Source organism: Medicago truncatula, chromosome 8 (assembly GCF_003473485.1).
Source record: "Medicago truncatula cultivar Jemalong A17 chromosome 8, MtrunA17r5.0-ANR, whole genome shotgun sequence".
NCBI lineage: Eukaryota > Viridiplantae > Streptophyta > Magnoliopsida > Fabales > Fabaceae > Medicago > Medicago truncatula.
Window position 1 is genome coordinate 10491821 of NC_053049.1, and position 25761 is coordinate 10517581.

The 25761-nt window shown below is 31.9% G+C and overlaps 4 protein-coding genes and 1 non-coding gene across 8 annotated transcripts; 4 read left to right on the plus strand and 1 right to left on the minus strand.

Moving 5' to 3' along the window:
- Positions 1–547: 547 nt before the first annotated feature.
- On the plus strand, positions 548–621 carry TRNAI-AAU (transfer RNA isoleucine (anticodon AAU)). The gene has a single exon. It is a non-coding gene; the product is annotated as a tRNA-Ile (tRNA).
- A 499-nt stretch (positions 622–1120) lies between these two features.
- Positions 1121–5946, minus strand: LOC25500763 (adenine DNA glycosylase). Of its 3 annotated transcripts, none has more exons than XM_024772354.2 (7): positions 5377–5946; positions 3945–4004; positions 3397–3516; positions 3065–3162; positions 2405–2931; positions 2101–2198; positions 1121–1526 (listed from the first exon to the last, which is right to left on the minus strand). In XM_024772354.2, the coding sequence occupies exons 1-7, from the start codon at positions 5803–5805 to the stop codon at positions 1434–1436; spliced, it is 1425 nt and encodes a 474-aa protein (XP_024628122.1). In that variant the 5' UTR covers positions 5806–5946; the 3' UTR covers positions 1121–1433. The 3 variants fall into 3 exon arrangements, with proteins under 3 accessions (XP_024628122.1, XP_024628121.1, XP_013444702.2); XM_024772353.2 differs by having other exon boundaries at positions 2101–2201; XM_013589248.3 differs by having other exon boundaries at positions 2101–2207.
- Positions 5947–9412: 3466 nt separating this feature from the next.
- On the plus strand, positions 9413–15576 carry LOC25500764 (probable LRR receptor-like serine/threonine-protein kinase At1g05700). 2 transcript variants are annotated; one of them, XM_013589249.3, is made up of 13 exons: positions 9413–9551; positions 9847–10393; positions 10472–10953; positions 11900–12038; positions 12120–12191; positions 12552–12623; positions 12717–12797; positions 12963–13102; positions 13364–13581; positions 13725–13851; positions 14290–14352; positions 14616–14805; positions 14914–15576. In XM_013589249.3, exons 1-13 carry the CDS (start codon positions 9455–9457, stop codon positions 15317–15319), a joined length of 2634 nt encoding a protein of 877 aa, XP_013444703.1. In that variant the 5' UTR covers positions 9413–9454; the 3' UTR covers positions 15320–15576. The 2 variants fall into 2 exon arrangements, with proteins under 2 accessions (XP_013444703.1, XP_024627890.1); XM_024772122.2 differs by having other exon boundaries at positions 9450–9551; positions 9925–10393.
- Positions 15577–18524: 2948 nt separating this feature from the next.
- On the plus strand, positions 18525–19825 carry LOC25500765 (receptor-like protein kinase At3g21340). Its single transcript, XM_024772123.2, has 3 exons — positions 18525–18778; positions 19041–19230; positions 19339–19825. The coding sequence occupies exons 1-3, from the start codon at positions 18694–18696 to the stop codon at positions 19742–19744; spliced, it is 681 nt and encodes a 226-aa protein (XP_024627891.2). The 5' UTR covers positions 18525–18693; the 3' UTR covers positions 19745–19825.
- Positions 19826–21743: 1918 nt separating this feature from the next.
- On the plus strand, positions 21744–25761 carry LOC25500766 (glyoxylate/succinic semialdehyde reductase 1). Its single transcript, XM_024771679.2, has 9 exons — positions 21744–21936; positions 22099–22209; positions 22297–22395; positions 22986–23087; positions 24296–24411; positions 24888–24966; positions 25046–25216; positions 25466–25542; positions 25579–25761. Exons 1-8 carry the CDS (start codon positions 21832–21834, stop codon positions 25535–25537), a joined length of 855 nt encoding a protein of 284 aa, XP_024627447.1. The 5' UTR covers positions 21744–21831; the 3' UTR covers positions 25538–25542; positions 25579–25761.

Genomic DNA, 25761 nt, shown 5'->3' on the forward strand with positions numbered 1-25761 from the left:
TAGGAACACTAGAATACAAACACAACCAGTGGAAAATAATGTGTGACTGAATATCAATCGCATATAAATTGCCAAAGGCAAATTGATTTTTTGTGAAAGTAAAAAAGAGATCTTAAAAGATAAATTAGTTGAGAAGCTATATATTATGTTAGTTTCATCTAAAGTTGGTTATCTATTTTGGCTTTGCAATTCAAAATAATAATTTTTTACTATGATGAACACAGTCTAAATGTGTCACATAAGATTCAAAAAATATTAAAATGATTCTTTTTTATTGATTCAAGCTAAATATCATTTTTGTGTCAAAAAGCTAAATATCATTTTCTTTAAAATGATTTGCTTTTAACCTTTGTGAAATAATTATTTGTAATAATTTTGAAGAAAAAAAACTTTTTAATAGTTAGAAATGAAAAATAACCAATGAACATTGAGTCTAGTAGAAAGAGCTAAACTCCCACAACATGACGAATTAAAGTTCAAATTTTGGCTGAAAGAAGTATCTATATTTAATGTCCAACTTGTCTAAAATAAGATTACATTCACAATTGGCCCATTAGCTCAGTTGGTTAGAGCGTCGTGCTAATAACGCGAAGGTCGCAGGTTTTGACCTGCCATGGGCCAATTTTTTGTCTTTTTTATTAAGGAAAATAATTTATTTTGTCATTTCTTAATAATATTTTATTAGTATCTTGCCTTTTCAATTTATAATGATTAATTAACAATTTTTCCTTAAAAAAAACTAATTAACAATTTTTGATTTTTTTTTAAATATTTCAAATTTAAATAATAAATAGATAAGCATTATTGCATTATCGGTGAATATTGACTAATTGAAAAATAATACAATGATAGATAATTTAGATAACCAAAGTTATTTTTTTTATGTTATAAGCAATGATGGGCAATATTTTGCTTCTTAGAAGAATATTGAGATCCTTACATGGCAATTTTTCCTTCATAAAAGTTGGATGACATTAAAAATAAAATATAGCAAAATTGGAGGATAATAAACTATACTTTAAAACTTTTTTACTCCTAAAATGATATAAATTCTAAGAAATGGATCAACATATATAAAAAGTATGAAATAATAAATTAAGCAGATATTTAAAGAGAATTATTGCTACTAAAACATAACCAATCAAATATATTATACATAATACATGTATTTTGTCTTGTTAGTTTCCTGATAACTCTAACCAACATAAATTCAAGATACATTGGTACCTCAATTACAAAGAAACATAGCATGGCAAAGATATTGAGAACCTTACATACCACAGCTTGCCATGCCTGGCAAAAGGTATCATGAAGAAAAAAGTACCTTGCAAAATTAACATTGCAGTCTACTAAGAATAAAATGCAAGAAAAGTGTTTTACATCAGCAAATTAATTTGTAATTTTGGAAATGCAGCCAATCTGATTGAACCAGACTAGTTTTTCTTGGTTGTTCTAGTTCTCTTTTTGGTTGGCACAAGGTTAGAAGGAAGTCTTTTCTGCTTAAATTTTTTAACCATGTCATACACCTGCAATAGTATACCAACTTTAAGATACGGAAATACGGTATCAAGATTTAAAGCAAGAAGAATAATAAACTTCAACTTTGATTCTTTGAATCTAAAGAATATAACGGCCTATTTGGTTTGAGAAAACATTCTTTGTACAAGTATCTGAAAACAAGAAACAAAGTAAAAACTATACAGCCGTTTCACAATTAAAAATGATAACAAAAAACAAAGAAAAGAAAAAAGTTTCCTGACACCAACAGACCCTAAAACCTTAGTATAGTAAATTCACTAATGAATTGCACCAAATACACAGAAGGATAACATGTAACCACTAAAGGTCCTGTTTAATTTCTATAACAAAAGATAAAATAAAGTCAAACTGTTTTATATAAGCTTTAAGTAGGTTTCATAAGCTATCTTCGAGAGCTTATAGAAATAAGCCGAATACTGCTCAAGGAAACATCATAAGTTGTTTTTTAAGCTCTCTAAAATTGTCTCACAAGTGATTATGCCATTGGATAAGTTCAAATAAGTCAATCCAAACATGCCCAATGTCAACTTGGAATTGCTAAGCCTAAGTGCATCATACTACCTTTCTTACACTGGTCGTCAGTCCCATATTTGAGAGAGCATTGCTTTCAACACATTTCCAAGTTGTAGTTTCATCGTCCTTGCTTTTCAACAAATCACCTACTGTCCCTTTTAAGGGGGAAAACAGTTAGTACAAAAGGGTATCCTTAAAATGTAATCACTGTATTCATTTTCATGCACATCTGTATGATGATAATGTATAATAAATAACCTACATAACCTATTTAAGTAAAGTAAATGTGATGTGGAGAAACTGAAAGATTAAATTCAACTTGTAATGGCATATAATAGAAAGAGGTTCAAACCTTTCAATTGTAGCACCAGCAACTCAACATACAACTTGAGGCGAATGTGACTAAAAATATGAACAAATTCCCCGACATCTTCCCTCAAAACAACATCGCAGGTCTTTCTGATGTCAATTTTGAGACTTTTTTTCAAGAAACAATCGGTTGCTTTTCGTCTAGCTAATGGAGCAGTTTCTCCATCTACTAAGACAGACGGAAACTCCCATAAACCGGCAAGCAATCCTTCGTCGGGCCTTTTTACGAGAACAAATCTGCTGCTAGATTGGTTTTCACCTCCAAGTAATTCAACAACACATACAGCACAAAAATCGGATCTTGGTTTAACCTTCACAACCTTAATCGGATAATCTGTAACTGCTGCCGTACTATTATCTTTAGCAATTGATAGTGCGTGACAAAATTCTGATGCTGGACACGACGAACAGCTTGGGTTCAAAGGGGTGCATACAGTTGCACCGAGTTCCATGAGAGCCTGATTGAAATCTCCTGGACGAAGAGGATCGACCAACTGAGCAGCTATTTCCCTTAATCTCCATTCCAACAACACACATCAATAGAGAACAAAATAAGTAAAGGAATAGAAATGCAAGCAATGATTATAAAGTTTTATGAGATAAAGTGATGAATAACTTGTTCCAGAAGTTTACAAACACTCACCAAAATCTCTTAATGATTACCGAGTCTTTTGGATTTTCAGAAATGGCCCTTAGCCTGGCAATCACCCTTATCACATTTCCATCGACAACAGGTACCGCCTGATAATTTAATTCATTAGAAATAGCCAATATTTACTTTTCAATAACAAATATGTAGCACCGACACTTAGAATTAAAGGTGTGTCAAGTGTCCAAGATGTGTCAATGTCCGACACCGACACAACACCAATACATCTAGTTACATTTAATCACTTTCACTTTTGTAAATTATTACTGGTGTCAGTGTGCGACTGTGTCAGTGCTTCATAGACAAAAACCACAGAAACTACCCACCTCTTTGAATGCTATAGATGCGATTGCACCAGATGTATAATCTCCAATTCCAGGAATCTTTCGTAACGTAGAAGCTGTTTTTGGAATACTACCTCCTTCTGCAACTATTTGTTTTGCCCCCTAAACAAAGAAATGTTAAGAGCCTGGTTAAACCTTGCAGCATGTATTGGTATTATTAGCATACTTCTCTCGTATTGATCTGTTTTTACTTTCTTTGAGAGGGTTACTTACCTTCTCGTTATTCATAACATGATATCAAGGATCTTTTAGCATACATCAAAAGCAGAAGGAGAAGTTGTTCAATATGAAACTGGAGATTCTACGGAGGCTATGTTTGACAAGATCCATATATGAGACTTTGATTTATACATTATAAGCCTTTTTTTGACTGTTTCTTAACTCTTACTAAGAAGGCAAAAAATATAATGTGATAGAGGAAGACTCATATTATCCATTTGAAGTTCAAGCAGTCCACAGTCTATTAAAATTTATAAGTGAGACCTGTAAGGTATAGTCAGAAGAAAAACAATGTAGTAGTGAGAGCGCACCTCTAAAAGAAAACGAGCTCTCCGATAGTATCCCAAACCGGCCCAAATCTCATTTACTTCCTGCATAGAAATCAAAACAAATGCTTGCTTTTAAATTTCATAACTTGAATGTGGAATCCTATCATCAAATAATCGGCACTAAATTTCACAACTTGTCAACATCATAGTGTCAAAGCAGAATATTTTCCGAATTAATTCATGGCCCCCAAAAAAATGACAGGAACTTGACAACATAATAACATAACATTTGCATTTAAGTTCACAACTTTCGCAACTTGATAACATAAGTTTGACAGAAAAATAAACAACAACCAAGCTTGTTCCACCTGGTGATGTTTTCCACGTGGATCAGTCAACTAAACCATCTAACTCAATCTTTTAGACTACCTCTATCTACTCCAGTCCAATGAAGCACTGACAGATGTAGACACTGAACACTGTTTCATAGACATCGATAATAATTTAAGAAAATAAAAGTGATTGAATGTTACTACATGTGTCGTTGTCGTGTCTCACACTATACAAGTCTTCAATCTTAAGTGCGGGTGGCACATAGCTCCACTCCTCTTATAGCTTCCACAAATCTTCTCCATTCATGTTAAATCCACTTAAATGAGATTATGTCATCTTGTCTATCATAAAGCTTCACAAAATTCTGTTTAATGATTATATTTTAATTTATGATAACCACCAATCCATCATATTATGTGTTAGAACAGAAAATCTCCTATACTACGTGTTAGAACAGCAAATCTCCCAAATCAGATTAATAAACACCCACAAGAACACAAACAATCGATAGTGGAGTTTAGTCAATTGTGCCTACATCTCTGACACATAAGTGATGGCTGTAGTTTTTCCATTATACAATACTTAGGGTTACAAAGTACGATCCAATGTTTAAATACTAATGTCCACTCACTCCGCTCCACTACACTCGACACGCGTACCCAGTTTTCAATGAATGAGTCATACTCAACAATGTGTTAACTAACAAAAAGGTAATGAGTCAAAACCTAAAGAGAAGCAATTGCAATAGTTAGGGCTGCATACTACAATGCAGTATTTAACTACTATAATACAGTCCAGTCACTCCGCTATGCTCGAGCACCTACCCACTTATCAGTAAATGAGTCATATTCGACAATATCTTTGAAAAAGAAGTCCCTGAAGGAGGACCATGATTCAATCCCTGCTAACATTTCCCCCTCCCGTATAACAATATACTAACAACCTATGAAGCACGAATGCAGACACGGCCATCAAACACGACACTGACAAGTAATGATAATTTGAGAAAATGACATAATTCAATGTAATGTCCGTGTAGGACACTGATACGTGTCAGACACCGGAGCTAACAACTAACATTTTGACTATAAAAGAACAATTTTTACAAACAAAAAGGGAAAAGGAATGAATGAAAATGAACCTCAAGAGAAGCCTTAGCGAGATGATGAATGGTGGGCCATTTAAGCATCCAACGGTTAAAATAAGCAATAACAGTCTGAACCCTTGTTTGCTGTAACATAACCTCTGAAACCCAAACACCATAAGCTCTCTTTTCAACTTCTTCTTCTTCATGTTCATCATTCAACGTTGTTCTCCAAGGAAGAACCCTTTGGTTACGATCATACCAATCCAATAAAACCGTTCTCAGTTTATGGGTTTCATCTTTGGAGAAGAATGATGGTGAATCTTCTATGTCTTCTGTTTTTACCAAAGTTGGTGTCTTTTTGGTGACACTATTAATGTTACGCTTTCGGGTCTTGTTCTTGTTTAAGGTCTTCTCTGACATGTTGATGTTGGAAATTAGTGACAGTGTTGATGTTGGTGATGGTAAACAAAAACAAAGAAACATAAAATGGGGTTTAACGATTCTTCTATCTAACGTTGGTGTCGTTCAAATTCCACTCATAAAAAAAGCGGTACTTTGCTCTTAATCTTACCTCTCCAAATTTGAAAGAGTAAACGAGTCAATTTAGTCCCAAAAAGTACCCTGTTACTTTTGTTTGGTTTGGTTTCTGATTCAATAAAAAAAAAAAGCTTAAACACAATTCTGACCCCTAACTTTCCACTGGTTGCAATTTTGGCCCCCTATTAAAAAAAATCACATTCCAGCCCCCTAAGTTTATGTTTTGTTGCAACTTTCAATTTTGATCATTCAAAATCAACAATTCAAGACATTAAAAACAAGTGGGGTGTTTTGTTGAGCAAGTTTTAGATTTATAACGCAAAGAATATGTGTTGGAACTGGTTTCTTGATCTTCTACCGTCTTGAATGGTTGATTTTGAATGATAAAATTAAAAGTTGCAATATAAAGGAAACTTAAGGGGCTGAAATGTAGATTTTTTTGATAGGGGGCCAAAATCGCAACTAGTACAAAGTTAGGAGGTTAAAAGTGTGTTTAAGCCTAAAAAAAAAAAAATTTGGTTTTAGGACTAATTTGAAATTATTATCAAATAAGAGATTAAACTAAATTGATAGAGAAATGAGAAATGCACTTGTAAGAGATTGAATCGAGCCTAAAAAATTATGAGTGGTCAAATTAGATCTTTGAAAATTTTGGCTAAAAATCTTACTCCTATATCTTATTCTAGAGCGAACAATCATTTTTTTAAGAGCGGAAATATTCATATTGTTTTTTAATTTTAGGTAACATATTAGTTTTTTTTTCCACCTTTTTTTTTTTTGTCTTTCATCTATGTTTGGATATGGATTTCAATCTTCAGATATATGGTTTTCTTTTCATGCAAGCTCAAACTTAAATATATTTTAAAAAAGTTGGATTACCGAAATCACACATGGCTCAAATTAGATGGAGCAAGAATGTAATCAAGTCTTAAAGTTGCAAAAAAATTTCCTCCAGTATTACAGACACACAAAAATTACATATGAATGGAAGGTAAACGGGCAACAAACTGCACCGATAAGTCTTTTTAGACGATAAAATCAAGCATTGGAACACGATATTTATGAACCTTGGAGAGATAATATTGTTATACATGACCGTTTGAATTATATATAGAAAGTCGGCAGTTTCTGGTGCTAGGAAACTAAAACTGTCAAAAGTACAATGGTATAAAAGATATTAATCGTCAGAAGAACACGATTTCTCATATTTTTCACTGAGTAAATAGTCAATTTCCCCCCTGAAATTGTAAGTTTCATCAATTACCTCCCTGAAATTAACAAAACTTCAATTACCCCCCTGAAATTTCACAACGTTAGTCAATTTACCCCCTCCGTCAAATTTTTCTGTTAGTGAACATGACGTTTTGCAAATATCCCCCTGAAGTTTTGCACTTATGTGCAAAATGCCCCCCAAACTTAAAAATTTATATTATTTTTTTTCTTAAAAACAAACAATTAATAGTTAAATATTAAAGCTAACTATTAATTTTGGAGTTTGGAAAAACTACATACATATATACATCAAAATAGGGAAAAATGTGTATTTTTAAAGTGACAATAATGATTATTTCTAATAGACAAATTATTATTTTTAGAGGTTTATAAACAAATTAATAATCAGATTTAAATTTATATTTTCTCCTCCACCATCTTAGTCTTTTAACTCCTCCAACTCCTTCAACAATTTGCTCAAACCATTTAAACTACACAACCCCCAATATTAATCCACAAATCATCCTATTATTGAAGTGTTTATGCAGGGTGCATAAGGAAATGGCTTATGCATAATAACTTTGTCCATCTAAGATTCCTAAACCGCAAACCAAATATCCTGCAACGGAATTTGTGTTACTCATTGATGGGGGAGAACCAAAGTTTTATGAAGAAGCTATGATGGATGACCACAAAGAAGAGTGGTTGAAAGCTTTCTCATAGGACTACCTAAACAGAAAAAGTCATACGAAGTAGTTTTATTGCATAAAATAGACCCAATGTAGGATAAAAGTACTTGCACATCATAAAATAAAACTTATTAATAGTAAAAGTAAACTTAATACAGGGGTCATTTGTTACAAATTATAAAAAAAAAAGATTTTAACATTCTAAAATAATTTAGAGATTCTAGAAAGAAAAAAAAAAAAAAAAAAGAATCAATTTTATGTTTGTAAGAAAATACTCTTTAAATGGATTTTTGTCGAATAACCAATTTAAAAGAGATACCTTTGTTAGAAAATTTTCAATAATTTGGAGATTTTAGAAAGGAAAAAAAAAACAATCAATTTTGCGTTTGTTGGAAAATACTCCTTAAATTGATTTTTTTTCATTTTTTTCAAATAACAAATTTAATTTGTTTAGATGCAACTATAGAAAAGGGATATTTTTGTTAGAAAATTTTCTCCATCTTTTGATACTTTTTATTGTCTTTCATCTAAAAGAAATCTATTTTTTTGTTTTATAAAATTACCTTTTGACAACTTTTTATTTGAAGCTGTTTTTAGAATTTTTGTAGATTATGATTTTTTAAAACTATTACAAACAAATACAATACTCTTTAAATTGATATTTTTTTTTTAAAATAAGTGGGATTTTTTTTAAAGTTATCACAAACTTCCTCATAGACCTGCTTGTTACGGGATTAAATAAAAATGATTTTGACATTCAATAATTTAGAGATTTTTTTTTTAGATTTTCTTATAAAGAGAAAAATTATAGGTTTATATTCATCAATTAGCATAATTTTAGTCGTAGGATAGGAAGTTTATGTTAATTAAGTTAAGTTTTAGTTGAGTTTTACGAAAGAATCCATTCAAAAACTCACGAAAAACCAAGAGGCGGGAAGATGCCTTGAAGCCATGGAAATCCAAATGAACCAGACAATTTTGTAGCCGTAATATGCATTTTACAAATTCAGCATTGATTAAGATTGAGGCATAGTCGTTACAGACGTTTTGATGAGAAAAAATTGAAATAAGGAATCAACGGAATTCAAAAGTGATCGCTATTGTCTATCTCGCACTGCGGACTATAAGCTCTGCATCCCGAGATAGAACAATTAGGTCAAAAGTAGATGCTCTCAGACTATCTAGTAATGCAAAGTAAAATTCTAGATATTTATTAATTAACCTTGTATTGAATCAACTCCGTTTAATATAATGTGTCTACAATATCGTTTACCCCATGCAACATTATCAAAACTTGAATATTTGACTCGTTCAAACAAAAAAAAAAACAAAAAAGAACTTGAATATTTGATTGATTTAGAAGACCCATGGGTTGTTGGATGAGATACTAAGAGTATTAACTACAATTTTTATTTTTTTTGCAAAAGCCAAAAAAGAGTATTAACTACAATTACTCCGACTGTGTAAAGTTGACGTCCCTTAGCGTATCCTTTAGAATATAGTTAAGTTTGGTCCATTCTATTTCTTTCTTTGCCATCTCTTGTAGGGTAGAAGGGTCGTTGAAAGCCGTCCCTTAACATTAAAAAAAAAAAGGTTAAATATTATAAAATTTAACTAATGGAGATAGTTGTTACTGCAGTATAAATGCTTCCTTGTATAGAATTAACACTTATCAGTCCATAATTGTATCCCTAATGAAACAAACAATGATGAGAATGTTACTGCATTTTCGTTCCATATTGCTTGGCGTTCTTACTATTTTGGTTTTGATACAAGCTCAGGATCAATCAGGTTTGTTTATGAATTTGTCTATAGCATCTTTATATCACATAGTAATTACGAGGGTATTTTTGTCCATTTCCATGCCATTTTGCTAATTTGATGACGTGGCAGTGATTAAGTTGGTCAAAAGACGAAATTTTAAATGATTAAACAATGCAAGGGTAAATTGCCAGGATTAGCGATTACAGGGACTAATTTTTAAATGACACCTAATTGCAAGGACGAAACACATCATTAAACCTAGTAATTATTATTTGTATGTATATATAGTTAAATAAGTTATCTTAATTTATATATGTCTCAGGATTCATTAGCATAGATTGTGGTCTACCTCAACATTTGAGCTATATTCATGAGAGCACATACATAAATTACATTTCAGATACCAAATTCATAGATACAGGTGTAAGCAAGAGGATACAATTTAAAGATGATATTCAACAGCAACTAGAATATGTGAGGAGCTTTCCTAGTGGAGTGAGAAATTGTTACAGAATAAATGTTACAAGTGGTATTCAATATTTAATCAGAGTTTCTTTCTATTATGGAAACTATGATAATCTAAATGAAACACCACAGTTTGATCTTCATTTTGGACCTAATGTGTGGGATACAGTGACGTTCTCCTCCAATGATTTAGGGTTCGCATTCAAGGAGATCATATACACTCCATCACAAGATTACATACAACCATGTCTTGTTAACACAGGCAAAGGGATTCCATTCATTTCAGCTATAGAATTGAGGACTTTGAACAATAATACTTATACCACACACTCAGCTAAATCAGTATTATCACTCTCTGGACGATTTCACATGGTTTCCAAATCCATCGAAAACTTACAATATCGGTAAGATCAAGTCAGCTATAGCAGCGTCTTTTATTATAAATTACTGATAAGTTTTTTGGTCATGAACAAACAACACAGGTACAAAGATGATGTTTTTGACCGCATCTGGTATTCTCAACTATACAATAAAAATGTGGCACGATTAAACACCACCCTTCACAGTGATGATCTACATCAGAATGATTTTGAACCACCAGCAATTGTGATGAGCAGTGCTCTTACACCAGTAAATGCCAGTGACCCTTTAGAATTGTATTGGAATGCAGATAATGGAAATGACCAATACTACCTCTACATGCACTTTAATGAGGTTGAAAATCTGGCACCAAATGAAACTAGAGCGTTCAACATCAGAGTGAGTGACACGTTTTGGCATGGACCTGTGATACCTATATACCGGAAAGTAAAAACCATATATAGTACAACACCTTTAACTGGAGGCACACGCTATCCAATTTCCCTTTTCAAGATAGAGAATTCAACCCTTCCACCAATCGTCAATGCCATTGAAATTTATAAAGTAAAAGACTTCTCACAGCCAGAAACTAAACAAGATGATGGTAAGCAAGCCCTTTAGTTTATTTGAAAAACATGTTACCTCGGTTCTTAAATATAGCATCTTATTGATATATTTTCATATGCGTTAATTGTTTATTTTAAACTCTAACTATTGGTAACTAATGTTTATATATTAAATATTTTCAACAGATATTAGTGATCAAAGGTTTTTTTAATAGAAAAATTTTAAACTAATGGAGCTGCCTTTAGAGAAAAATGATAAATTGTCACAAGATAATTATATTTAATGTTTGACATGAATAAATAAAATTACTTTTAATTGAGGGAACTTGTGAATTTATTTTTCATTTTGTTTGTTTCTTATTCTCTCTAAACAGATTTAAAAGACCTCTATTTAAATTTTGATTGGGGCCTAGAAATATATTAGGCTGCTCTAATGACTATATTAAATTGTCAAAATGGTCTCTATATTTAACCACTTTGAAGATGAACATATTTTAAAGCGCAAATCAACACCACCATATCAATTCAAGTGGAGTTATTAGTTCATAAGAATTAGTTTCCTATATTTTAACAATTTACTATCAATTTGGGTCATATATTTAATCACTTTCTATCAATTAACCATTACATTACTACTGAATTTGGTCCTCAACTCTAATATGATTAAAATTTGACGGAATTTGACACTATATATTCATAATCAAATTAACCTATTTAAAAACATTTTATAAAGTAAGAATCAATTTTGATAGTTTACTCTAAATACTATAATAAAAAAATAAATAATTCTCTCCTAAAGAGTAAATTTATAAAATAATATTTCTACCAAATTTTCTAATTTGCTTAATTTAGTAAATTATATCTTATATTTAGGACAAAAAAATATATATGATTTTTAGTATAATTTGTGGTGTAAAGTAAAGTAAATTGTGCGTAAATTGGCTTGAAATATTTTGACCTGTTTTTCTTAATACCAAATACTAGTTGATACTATCACAAACATCAAGAATGCTTATGGGATGGCTAGAAATTGGAATGGAGATCCATGTGGTCCAGTGAAGTATATGTGGGAAGGCCTAAACTGTAGTATTGATGGCAATAACATTCAAAGAATCACATCTTTGTAAGTTTAGAATCACTTAAAATATACATAAATTCAAAAACTTTAATTGTCCTCTGAAATTATATTTGAAAATGCAATCAGGAATTTGTCTTCAAGTGGATTGACTGGTCAGATAGCACCTTCCATATCAAAGCTCACTATGTTACAGTATTTGTGAGTTCCTAATCTCATTGGATTAAATAAGCAGTGGAGTAGTGTATGTTTGGTTGAAGGGTATTGAAATTGATGGAATATCTAAAAAAATTCTTCTTTTTAAATTAAATAAATTGTAAAATGTTTTTAACATAAATCAATTGTCATTAAAATGTTATATGATTATATGTCATGTTTTTTTTTTTTTTAAGGGGATTATATGTCATGTTATTACTTCAATTATTTAAAATATCAAATAAATACCAAAGTATAGTGACTATAGTATGTTTCTAGGATAAATCTCATTTGGTTAAATGATGAAATTCTCTCTGTATTAGGAAAATTCAATATTGTAACGGCATATAAATTGTTTCCTTTCAGGGATTTATCAAACAATAGTTTAAAGGGTTCCTTACCTGATTTTCTGATGCAACTGCGGTCACTAAAAGTCTTGTAAGTCCTATGTCAATGAATCACAAATGTAATTTCATTGATTATTAGTATAAAAGGTAAAACAGTGTCATCTTTTTTGTCATGTGTTGGCAGAAATGTGGGGAAGAACAAACTTACAGGGTTAGTTCCAAGTGGACTCCTTGAGAGATCAAAAACAGGTTCACTATCGTTGAGGTATGCTTTGTACACAAAGCTACAAATATGTCAATTTTTATAGTTTAACTCTTAATTCTAGCTGTTATTTTTCTAAGTCTTCAGCCTCTATTCTAAATTTTTGTATAATGCAAATATCACCAATGATATGATAACTAATCTTTTAGCACCTTTAACTTCTTTCAGTGTGGATGATAATCCTGAACTTTGTACGACGGAATCCTGCAAAAAGAAGAACATTGTTGTACCACTTGTTACATTGTTTTCAACATTAATTGTAATCCTTTTGATTTCTCTTGGATTTTGGATATATAGAAGACAAAAAGGTACTTCATTAATCATGTCCACATTTATGTTTAATTTTTGTTTTTGTTAATCCACTTATTTCTAAGGGAAAGAGACCCTAGTAATCTAAGTTTGACTGAGAGGTAAGTAAAGTTCATTAACCACTTAAACTCAATTGTTTGGTTTATCATTACATTATTATAAGACAAATGGTTTTTCTCCAATCTCTATATCTACATTCATGTTTAATTTTTTTTTCCACATCCTTGCATATTTTCATTCAATTTTCTTTATCACTGTAGCTACATGGTCAAAATCTAAGAAAAAGGATTCAATGAAATCAAAGCATCAAACATTCAGTTACACTGAAATTCTCAATATTACTGATAACCTCAAAACTATTATTGGAGAAGGAGGATTTGGAAAAGTTTACATTGGCATTTTACAAGATCAGACCCAAGTAGCTGTAAAATTTCTTTCAAAATCATCAAAGCAAGGTTATAAGGAATTTCAATCTGAGGTTAGTTTTTAGATTCAAGTTAACCAAAGCACAATGGATTCATTCATGATTTTAGTCAAGTAGTAATAGTATTCACATTAAGACTCCTGCAATATTTTCCGCAGTTAACTTTGGTAGACATAACATTAACTTATAAAATGCAGGCACAACTTCTAACGATTGTTCATCATAGAAGTTTGGTCTCTCTCGTTGGATATTGTGATGAAGGTGAAGTTAAAGCATTGATCTATGAATACATGGCTAATGGAAATCTCCTACAACACTTATTTGGTAAAGTATATTTTATTTTTAGTTATCTTAATTGTAGTTTTTGTCCTCTTGTTATTCTTGTTCACATAATAAGTCCTCCCTTTTACAAATAATTATTTTGTTCATCAATCATATATTATACTAAAAAGTGATGATATTGTTAAGAGTCTCACATCGGATAGGACATGGCCTGACAATGTGTTTATAAGTGTGGGCAATCCTCACCTCAGAAGCCGGTTTTGTAGGGTTGTGTTAGGCTCAACCACGATTTCTAAGAGTTATGACAAGTTTTTTATTGATGTGTAGTGAAACCTAATATACTAGGATGATTCCACATCAACAGTTTTTATGTAATGTCAATAAAACATAATCCATTTGGAAGAAATTTTTTCCATCTTTTCATTTTAAAGAGTGCTTATGCAAAACTTCAATGACTAATGCCTATATGCTTGCATGCAGATGGTAATACAAATATCTTGAAATGGAATGAGAGACTCAAAATTGCGGTTGATGCAGCACATGGTAATGTACATTTTACTTTTAGTATGTCTCTTGATTCTTTTAAAGAGTTTTGGTGTAGCGGTAAAGTTGTTATCACGTGACTGAAAAGTTACATGTTTAAGTCTTGGAAACAGAGTAAGATTGCAAATAATACATCAATTGACGTGACCCATTCTCAATCCCTGCATATGTAGAAACATTAGTGCATCAAACTGCCTTTTTTTTTTATGTCTCTTGGTTCTCTCTTGTACCCTTACATTGTAGTAATTCTTTTGGATTTTCAGGATTGGAATATCTACATGATGGATGTAAACCACCGATTATGCATAGGGATTTGAAGCCTGCCAACATATTACTAGACGAGAATATGCATGCCAAGATAGCTGATTTTGGCCTAAGTAGAGCTTTTGGTAACGATATTGATTCTCATATATCCACCCGACCTGCTGGTACACCAGGTTATATTGATCCTAAGTAAGTGTCAAATGCCAATATTATTCTATAATCTAACATTAGATTGAAAAGAAGCAACATATTATATCAATATCACTAATTTTGTTATTTTATTTGTTTTCTTAATAGATATCAGAGAACAGGAAACACAAATAAAAAAAATGATATCTACAGCTTTGGAATTATTTTATTTGAGTTGATCACCGGTCGAAAAGCAGTAGCAAGAGCATCTGATGAATACATTCACATACTTCAATGGGTTATTCCCATAGTTGAAGGAGGAGATATTCAAAATGTTGTTGATCCAAAGTTGGAGGGTGAATTTAACATCAATTCAGCATGGAAAGCTGTAGAGATTGCCATGTCATGCACATCATCAAATGAAGTTGAAAGACCAGACATTAGCCAAATATTGGCAGAGCTAAAGGAATGTCTATCTTTGGAGATGGTTCAGAGAAATAATGTAAGCACGAGAGCTAGAGATGAATTGGTTTCTATAGCTACTATATCAGAAACCACTATTTTAGCTAGATAACCACCATTTATAATGATATTTTTGTGCTACATATTTGGTGTCACTTCATTGTTGTATTTGTTAGAAAATCTAGTGTTATAACTGGTGGTTGAATGTTTAGTAGCATTTGATTGTAGAAGGAGATAATATATTGCGATGAAGCTTCAATGTTACTGACACTAATCTCAAATGTCCTAGTAGTCTAGAATGTTCACGACATGTTCTTATATTAGTTTATTCGTAACTATTCAAGTATTCTATAAAGATCTATAAGTGTACATTATTATTGGTTAACAAAGTGATTATATATCTTTATAATGTATTCTAAAAATATTTAAAAATGTGCATCATATTTCAACAATATTTATAATAATTTGTAGAGTTAAATATGTTTTTAGTCCCTATAAATATACTTTTGGTCCATAAAATACAAATGTTTTGAATGAAAGCTACAAAACTAACCTCAAGTTACTACTTTTAAATCATAAGGATACAAGATTTTTTGATTCAAATGAAAATGTACACACTTTCTAATTTATACTATAATGATTTAGGTAGACGTAAATTTGCATAATCTTTTTTTATAAATAAAGAGAATGTTAAATAGTGTTTTCAGGGCATTGGTTAAGCAACTAAAACAAGTAATTTTTTTATAAAAAATGGTGTAAATTATTACTTAATCAAAAGTCAAAACTTATATTTTTAATACAAAATTTTTATTTATAGTTTCCTTAACTATGATCCTGAGAGCACTGGTTAGCAAGACCCAATAAATAAATAACATCCAAGTCCATTACCGATAAGTTTTTTGGTCATGAACAAACAACACAGGTACAAAGATGATGTTTTTGACCGCATCTGGTATCCTCAAATATATTCAATAATAATTGGGCACGATTAAGCACCTACCTTCATATATAGTGATGATCTACTTCAGAATAATTTTGAACCACCTGCAATTGTGATGAGCAGTGCTATTACACCAGTAAATGCTAGTGACCCTTTACAATTGCATTGTGATGTAGATAATGTAAATGACTGATACTACCTCTACATGCACTTTAATGAGGTTGAAAATCTGGCACCAAACGAAACTAGAGCGTTCAACATCAGAGTGAGTGACTCGTTTTGGTATGCGCTTGTGATACCTATATACCGAAAAGTAAAAACCGTATTTAGTACAACAACTTTAACTTAATTTCCCTTTTCAAAATAGAGAATTCAACCCTTCCACCCATCCTCAATGCCATTAAAATTTATAAAGTAAAAGACTTCTCAAAACCAGAAACAGAACAAGATGATGGTAAGTAAGCCCTTTAGTTTATTTGAAAAACATATTACCTCGGTTCTTAAATATAGCATCTTATTGATATATTCATATGCGTTAATTCTTTATTTAAAAATCTAACAATTGGTAACTAATGTGTTTATTATTATTATTATTATAATGATGCATGTTTCAAAAGTAATGTATTATTTAATTAATTTTGAATGAGAAGTTTCACATGTTGTTCCATTTCGGAGAAGGTTAGTACTCAGAATGAGAAGTTAGGTGTGATGGTAACAATCTTGGAGTTAGATTAGTGCTAGATATAGTTTGAAGGAATATGATGCATGAGTTCCGTATTGAGTCTTAACAAGTTAGGATGGTGGTATGAGTTGAGAATTTTTGGTTCGACCTTCTATGTATAACTGTGGGCGAATAAGTTGTAGCAGAATGATGGATGTGGTTTAGATTAGTTATCAGTTAGGATAAGAATCATTTGGCGGGACGTGTTTAATATGGATAGTCATAAGATGTTAAAAGAGAAGGATATTTTTGGAGAACGTATGTTAGGTAGTATTTGCTTACAAAATGGGAGATATAAGTTTTGATCAGTTGAAATAACCTAGCAGGAGTGCAGTGTTGGCGACCTTTTGTTGTATTTTAAGCTTTCATTTGGATTATTATAGGATAGGTTGGTAATCCGAGTGGACATGCCTTATTTTAATGTGAAGGATTTAGTATATAGCAAGTGATGGTGGGGTATAGAGGAAGGGTGGTGCGTAAAGGTGTAGGATGTAGTTGGATTATACTAGTTCGGATCTAAATATTCACAACTGGACATGGACTAGAGAAATAAAGGATGATTGTAATGTAATAAAGTATAGTAGAGTGCCAGTGAGTAATGACGCGACCGTTGAGACTTGGTCTTGTGGATAGAAGATTGCAAGGTGAAACACTTGGGAGGTAAAGGTACCCGACTAAGTAAAGGTGGGGTAAGGGAGACCTGTCGGGGGAAGTAAAGCGTACAGTTGGAGAATAGGATGAGGGAATCATATCCGGAGTTATTTCCTTCGGATAATTTTCGAGGACGAAAAATTATTTAAGTGGGGGAGAGTTGTAACACCCCAAATTTTTATTTAATTAATTTTGTGAGGTTAAATAGGTGGAGTCGTGTTTATTATGATTATAATGATGCATGTTTATGAAGTAATGTATTATTTACAAGAGAATAGAGTGTTGATGATTAGTGATATATTGTGAGGGCTAATAAGATGAAGTGAAGAATTAAGTAAAAATAATATGAAGTCGGAGGTGTAGGATATAAGTTTTAAATAAGTGGGGGAGGGTATGAGTAAATAGAGGAAAAGAAAATTATAACAAGTGACTGACCCAAATATAAATAGAAACATTAGGAGTTAGAAGGGTCACTTTTGTTGACCGTGAAAAAGGGAGAAGAGAGGAGGAGATAAGGAGAAACCCTAGTTGCGACGAAATCAAGCCAAAGCTGAAAATTTCCAAAAGAATCGAGGTAAGGGGAAGAATCTTTGAACTTTAGGGTATCTTAATCTATGATGGGTGGGTTGTCCTATATTTTAATATGTTTTTGCTGTTATGGTGTGAATTTTGATGAGAGAATGATGATGAACGAATTAAAATATGATGTTGAAAGATGAGAATAAAGGAAACTAGTTTCGGTTTTTGAATTGAGTTTTTAGCCCTAAAGAGAATAGATAATCTGGTAGGTTAATGAAGAAGTAGTGTTTGGATGATAGGGTAACCCTAGGTAATGTTTCCTATCAATTTAGGGTCAAACGGGGTCGAAAACAGGGATTTTTAGCCAAGTTAGGAGCAAATTCGAGGGTAAAAATGATGTTTTGTGGGTTTTGAAATTGTCACAATCGTGCTACAATCCTCACCTCAGAAGCCGGTTTTGTAGGGTTGTGTTAGGCTCAACCACGATTTCTAAGAGTTATGACAAGTTTTTTATTGATGTGTAGTGAAACCTAATATACTAGGATGATTCCACATCAACAGTTTTTATGTAATGTCAATAAAACATAATCCATTTGGAAGAAATTTTTTCCATCTTTTCATTTTAAAGAGTGCTTATGCAAAACTTCAATGACTAATGCCTATATGCTTGCATGCAGATGGTAATACAAATATCTTGAAATGGAATGAGAGACTCAAAATTGCGGTTGATGCAGCACATGGTAATGTACATTTTACTTTTAGTATGTCTCTTGATTCTTTTAAAGAGTTTTGGTGTAGCGGTAAAGTTGTTATCACGTGACTGAAAAGTTACATGTTTAAGTCTTGGAAACAGAGTAAGATTGCAAATAATACATCAATTGACGTGACCCATTCTCAATCCCTGCATATGTAGAAACATTAGTGCATCAAACTGCCTTTTTTTTTATGTCTCTTGGTTCTCTCTTGTACCCTTACATTGCAGTAATTCTTTTGGATTTTCAGGATTGGAATATCTACATGATGGATGTAAACCACCGATTATGCATAGGGATTTGAAGCCTGCCAACATATTACTAGACGAGAATATGCATGCCAAGATAGCTGATTTTGGCCTAAGTAGAGCTTTTGGTAACGATATTGATTCTCATATATCCACCCGACCTGCTGGTACACCAGGTTATATTGATCCTAAGTAAGTGTCAAATGCCAATATTATTCTATAATCTAACATTAGATTGAAAAGAAGCAATATATTATATCAATATCACTAATTTTGTTATTTTATTTGTTTTCTTAATAGATATCAGAGAACAGGAAACACAAATAAAAAAAATGATATCTACAGCTTTGGAATTATTTTATTTGAGTTGATCACCGGTCGAAAAGCAGTAGCAAGAGCATCTGATGAATACATTCACATACTTCAATGGGTTATTCCCATAGTTGAAGGAGGAGATATTCAAAATGTTGTTGATCCAAAGTTGGAGGGTGAATTTAACATCAATTCAGCATGGAAAGCTGTAGAGATTGCCATGTCATGCACATCATCAAATGAAGTTGAAAGACCAGACATGAGTCAAATATTGGGAGAGTTAAAGGAATGTCTATCTTTTGAGACGGTTCAGATAAATAATGTAAGCACGAGAGCTAGAGATGAATTGGTTTCTATAGCTACTATATCAGAAACCACTATTTTAGCTAGATAACCACCATTTATAATGATATTTTTGTGCTACATATTTGGTGTCACTTCATTGTTGTATTTGTTAGAAAATCTAGTGTTACTGTTAGAGCTGGTGGTCGAATATCTAGTAGCATTTTATTATAGAAGGAGATAATATAGTGCGTCGTAGCTTCAATGTTACTTACATTAAATCTCAAAAATTTGAATACAATTGTAGAGAGATAAATTACTAAATTCTAGAATGTTCATGATATTTTCTTATATAAATGTAGTATTAGTTTATTCTACTAACAATTCAAATATTCTAGAAAGATCTATGTAAGTGTGCATTATCACTTAATAAAATGATTCTATAAATCTTTATAATGTATTCTATAAATATTTAGAAATGTACATCATAATTCAACAATATTTATAATAATTTGTATTCTAGAATTTTCTAGGAATAAAAAAAGAAAAAATTAGTGTGTCAACTACTACGACATGAATGATGCTTAATTAGAAGCATTATTTTTCCTCCTAAATTGTCACAAACGGGAAGCAAGGATTAGCAAGCTCTAAATCTAAAAGATAAATAGATAAGTTGCAAGCGACAAACCTGTCAAAAAAGGGTTTCCAAAATCCACCAATGTTGAGAAAAGTTCCCGATAACTTTATTGAATGATGTCTTTTAAGCTACGAAAGTTTAGTTTAAATACTAGGAAAATAACAAACCCTAATTGGGCCGAAAATAACAAACTGAAGAAAAAAAACAGAAAAATAATAAAATTGTGTTGAAATAATAAAAATCCAGTTTTGCGCTTTCAGATAACTTCCAAATGCTAAGTTTCTGCTTGCTAATGAAGCTGCTGATTTTATCCGTCTCAATCTTTGTGATTGAATTCAAACTAATTACGATTATGAAGGTCTAAGTGTCAGCTTGCTAATGGAGTTGGTTCAAAGTATTATTTGGCTCGAAAGGGCAGTTATCATTTGTTGCGGTTTGCAAGAGTTGATAGATCTTAGATGCTTCTGTGTTGGTAGAAGATTCATACGTTAATTTGAACTTTTCATTCACTATGTTTGACTTGAAGTGTGGGGCTCGAAAGGGCCATTTAGCTTGTTATCATTTGTTACAAAGTCGATGGTATGTGAACTCTACTTCTGTGTTGACGGAAGATCCAAACACCGCATTGAAGACTTTTGATTAATTTTGGGATTAATTACACTTTCGTGTGAATTTATCGAGTTATGTTTATGTCCCCATATTTTTTTTTTATTTCTTATGTATTTTCCCCTTCTAAAAAATGTAGATTTACAATAAAACTTTTCTTTTCGATTTAATTTTAAAAAGAAAACATGGGAGTGAGTTTTTTTTTGGTAGGTAGATAGAAGAAATGGTAAAAACTATCGTAAACTCACACATACAAAATGGAGATGCCAGAGTCCGAACCCCAATCATGACGGACTAACAATTTCGACATTTTTATCAGTTGAGCTAAGATTTATGGACAACATGGGATTGAGTTTAAATAGTTAAGAGTCTTGTTAACCGGTGTCCCAGGGCACTAGTTAACAAACTTAAAGTAGAAAGAAATGTAAAATTTTACATTAAAAAAAAATATTTTTCAACTTTCAAAAAGTATAATGCACAATTTCCAAAATAATATTTCATTTTATATTCACTTAACAAGTGCCCCGAAACATTTGTTAACATTTTCCAATAGTTAAATACTGTATTTTTATACTTTAACTTATTTTTGAGATGCAAGTTGGTCCCTCAATTTTTAAAAGTGTCAATTTATCTCTTTAAATTAAGTCAATTGATCCATTAACATATTTGGATTATTTTATTTTTGTCTTTAAAATCCTTATATTAAATAATAAATAATCAGATATTAAAAATGAAACGTGCTTAAAATTTTCCATTTTCATAGTGAACCAATCATAACGAAAAGAAATGTACGTTTTATTTTATTATTTTAATTTTTTTTAAATAAGAGATTTATAATCATCCATTAATGGCTCTGATATATTGATTGATGATTATAAAGGAAGGGTCTTTATCGAGAGGAAGAAGAAGAAGAAAATAGTGAGAGTGAGTGATTAAACAGTGAATTACTTTCAAAAATGGAGATTGGATTTCTGGGTTTGGGAATAATGGGCAAAGCCATGTCAATTAACCTTCTACGCCATGGCTTCAAAGTCACTGTTTGGAACAGAACCCTCTCCAAGGTACCCACTTTCTCTATTTCATTTTACTCTTTAATTTATCTTTTGTTATCCAAATAGCTTATACATAACTGATTATGCTATAACTGCTTAAGTAAGTTTTATTTATAGAATTACTAAAGATAGCTTGTAGTAGTGACTCAATTTTGTGACATCTGATTGTAGTGTGATGAACTCGTGGAACATGGTGCTTCAGTTGGAGAAACACCTGCAGCTGTAGTCAAGAAATGCAAATATACAATTGCAATGTTATCTGATCCTGCAGCTGCTTTGGCGGTCAGTGGTTGCGAAATTCATCCTTGATGTGACTGACACCGATTTATTTTCTCATACTTAAATTCCGTTTCGTGTTGAATTTTTTAGGTTGTGTTTGATAAGGATGGTGTTCTCGAGCAAATTAATGGAAAAGGTTATATTGACATGTCAACAGTTGATGCTGAGACATCTATCAAGATATCCGAGGTTACTATACTATGTTGTTGCTCATGTGTATTTTAATAGCTGAAAAATGTTGCCAAAATCCTTTAATTGACATGATCAAGACTCGTAAGTTTTAATATTAACTATTAAGCATCGAAGTAAGCATTTTGGTTTTTATCTAATTATAAATATGTGATTGATTGCAGTCATTAATTTGAATTTGGTCATTGAAAATTTCTGTTTTTAGGGATATTTAGTTTGCTGAGAAGTCTATAGTACTGGAGATTATGTTTGAATGAGGAATACTTAAGTATGAAGTTAAGCTTTCCTAATTTTGAATGCGAGAATTAAAAAGACTATGTACTACATTATTCACAGATTCTTGCCGTAGAATGTTTGAATATACGCAATTTCGTTCAAAAAGAAAAAAAATTGTGTACATCCACTACTTTTCTTTGACTAAGTTCTGTATGTATGAATCATTGGTTGACTGAAGTAACTATATTTGCATATCAAGGCTGTAAGCATAACCTGGTAGTTTGCATTTTACATGATAATCGACTTTTCAAATGGAATTGGAAAAAAGACCTTTGATATAAATTGCAACTTAAAGATCTGCCTACTTTCTACAGGCAATCAAAGCAAAAGGTGGTGACTTCCTTGAAGCTCCTGTTTCGGGTAGCAAGAAGCCTGCAGAAGATGGTCAACTAGTTATACTTGCTGCCGGAGACAAGGTATTTTTAAATATAAAAGTTGTTGATTAATTTTATGTCATCTTGCTTCCTTCCTGCTCTGCTGTGCTTTTAGCCATTTGGAGAGTTGAACTATCCAGAAATGTTCTCAGTTCTCTTATCATGTGATATGTTTCCTCATGCCTTTCAAACGAGTGTGTGTTTTATTATCACCTTCTTTCTCAAGTATTACTTTAAGTTCCCAAATGAAAATACACTGGAATCTACTTGAAGATATTTGAGTAATATATATAAAATGTAATGAGATGACAATAAATGTGGAATTAAAATCTTTACAGTTTGAAAGCATCAATTTACAATTATTATCCAGATTAGCTATCAGAAAGCTCAAAATTTTCATGATAGAGTTTTGCCAGTCCATTTTAGATTGCATTATTGAAAAGGCAACTGTGAGCATAATGCTATTTTGAAAATAAAGTTGTTAGAGAAGAAAGTTTAAGAGGGGGAGTGAGGTATGTTGAAAGAATGTGTAAGGTGCGGGACTATATACTAATTCTTATGTTTAACGCCAGCTTTTCGATTACATTTTAACTCCATATCATTTTTTAATGTATGTAAGAATATACGGTTACAATGTCGACTTTGTTTAAATTGGTTCAATTCTCTTCCTGTTACTGTAGAAACTTAGTTTGTGAGAGAGAAATGGAACGAGTGGTCTCACAATTTAAAATCTGCGGGACAATGCTTTTTTTTTTTTGTTATTTACTCACTTGCCTTGTATTTCTATGCCTTGTAATTGTATTTATGCGGTTATAGTAGGAGATATTGAAAAACTATCCGCCATTCCCTTTTATATAGAAGAGACGTAGAAATTTATTAATCATTTTGCTGGCATTTGAAGTGTTATACTTGCTATAGGCTCTCATATGATAAAGGCTTAATTAAGCTTGTTATGTAAACATCGCCGTAATAGGTTGACAATAGGTCCATTTGGATTGCACAGATGAGGGCTGCCTCTCATTAGGCTTTAATCGAACGGTTTAAATTAAGCACTGAAGATTAACCAAATAGACTAAACTATAATGAATACAAAGACTACATGGATCCTGATTACTGTACATGATTTGTCCATCCTATACAACAAATCTACTCTCTAGGCATATTCTACTCTCTAGGCATATGAAAAGCTACAAACATGCATTTTATCGCCGTATATATCAAATTCAGTGGTGGATTTGTTTGATATATAGGCATTCTATGATGAAGCACTTCCAGCATTTGATGTACTTGGAAAGAAATCTTTCTTTTTGGGTGAGGTTGGAAATGGAGCAAAAATGAAACTTGTTGTCAACATGGTAATGGGAAGGTACTTTTCATCCCTTTTTTTCTTCCTTCTATTTTTAATTTGGTAGTGGGAAGGTGGATAACTTGCAACTTCAGTTTAGAGCATTGTATGAATCAGAAAACAAGAAAAAGGCTGTGTTTGGATGAATAGCTTAATTATGCACTTAGCATACACACTTATCATGTATAAGTTATTTCTACAGATAAAATAAGTCAAACTATTTTCATACAAGCTATAAGTGGTTTTCATAAGCTATCATGTAGAGCTTACGGAAATATGAAAACATGTTACGGACATGTCATATTTTCTTCCATAATCTCTCAAACAGTCTCATAAGTGCTTAACCAAGCAGATAAGTTCAGATTGGTCAATCTAAACAAGCCCAAATTCATCCAGATTGCATATTAGCGGTCCTTATTTGGTTGCTAGCTAGATTGCATGTCCTTATTTTATGTTTTGTTCTGTAAATTAGTTATTCTCTTGTGTCTCTGTTACAGTATGATGAATGCTTTCTCTGAGGGACTGACACTTGCTGAAAGAAGTGGCTTGAACCCTAGCACACTTCTTGATGTGCTGGTAAGTTACTGTGATAAAGAGGATTCTTGTTAATGCCTTTTATTAACATTCTGAGAATATCTGCGGTATTTTTTTGCAGGATCTTGGGGCCATAAGTAACGGCATGTTTAAATTGAAAGGACCGACAATGCTTAAGAACAGTTACGCCCCTGCTTTTCCACTGAAACATCAGCAGAAGGACATGAGACTGGCTCTTGCCCTTGGAGATGAAAATGCTGTACCAATGCCTGTCGCAGCTGCAGCAAATGAGGTAATACTATATAGTGAGGACATTTTTATGTTTGTTGAAAGTTATTTAATGGTCTCATGACCACTTTGAAAAGTCACGTGACTTCAAGTTTAAACTTGTAGCATTCATAGTTAGATGGCCATTAATGATTTACTCCTCAGTCACATTTCATTGCCAAAATACGTAACTATCTGATAATGCTTCTTTAGATGTTCACTGACTCTATCTAATAAGTTTCACGAGGTAATAAAGTTTGAACTCTGTTTGTAGGCATTCAAGAAAGCCAGAAGCTTGGGATTAGGAGACCTTGATTTTTCAGCTGTCCATGAGACTTTGAAATAAAAGCTATTGATCATTCATCGTTGACATGATTTTCTTTCTGAATTGATTGAACTACTGTTATCAGCAACAACAGCATGATGTAAACCACATATATATATGAAATGGCTGTTTGAGCATAGGTCATTACTATATTCTCTCATTTGAATGCATTGATGAACCTTGTAAACATTTGCACTCTTCAAAACATGAAATTTTATTAGCTAGCGCATGGATTCGGTTCAATA

What these genes read in the sequence shown, in the direction of transcription:
- LOC25500763 (XM_013589248.3), bottom strand. Translation starts at nt 5,805, where the DNA reads ATGTTTCTTTGTTTTTGTTTACCATCACCAACATCAACACTGTCACTA. An exon ending in GTAATCATTAAGAGATTTTG is followed by an intron (nt 2,932 to 3,064) that starts GTGAGTGTTTGT and finishes ATGGAGATTAAG; the next exon opens with GGAAATAGCTGCTCAGTTGG. An exon ending in TGACGACCAGTGTAAGAAAG is followed by an intron (nt 1,527 to 2,100) that starts GTAGTATGATGC and finishes ATACTATTGCAG; the next exon opens with GTGTATGACATGGTTAAAAA.
- LOC25500764 (XM_013589249.3), top strand. Translation starts at nt 9,455, where the DNA reads ATGAAACAAACAATGATGAGAATGTTACTGCATTTTCGTTCCATATTG. An exon ending in CTCACTATGTTACAGTATTT is followed by an intron (nt 12,192 to 12,551) that starts GTGAGTTCCTAA and finishes GTTTCCTTTCAG; the next exon opens with GGATTTATCAAACAATAGTT. An exon ending in TCTCCTACAACACTTATTTG is followed by an intron (nt 13,852 to 14,289) that starts GTAAAGTATATT and finishes GCTTGCATGCAG; the next exon opens with ATGGTAATACAAATATCTTG.
- LOC25500765 (XM_024772123.2), top strand. Translation starts at nt 18,694, where the DNA reads ATGCCTATATGCTTGCATGCAGATGGTAATACAAATATCTTGAAATGG. An exon ending in TGCGGTTGATGCAGCACATG is followed by an intron (nt 18,779 to 19,040) that starts GTAATGTACATT and finishes TTGGATTTTCAG; the next exon opens with GATTGGAATATCTACATGAT. An exon ending in CCAGGTTATATTGATCCTAA is followed by an intron (nt 19,231 to 19,338) that starts GTAAGTGTCAAA and finishes TTTTCTTAATAG; the next exon opens with ATATCAGAGAACAGGAAACA.
- LOC25500766 (XM_024771679.2), top strand. Translation starts at nt 21,832, where the DNA reads ATGGAGATTGGATTTCTGGGTTTGGGAATAATGGGCAAAGCCATGTCA. An exon ending in ATCCTGCAGCTGCTTTGGCG is followed by an intron (nt 22,210 to 22,296) that starts GTCAGTGGTTGC and finishes TGAATTTTTTAG; the next exon opens with GTTGTGTTTGATAAGGATGG. An exon ending in GTCAACATGGTAATGGGAAG is followed by an intron (nt 24,412 to 24,887) that starts GTACTTTTCATC and finishes TCTCTGTTACAG; the next exon opens with TATGATGAATGCTTTCTCTG.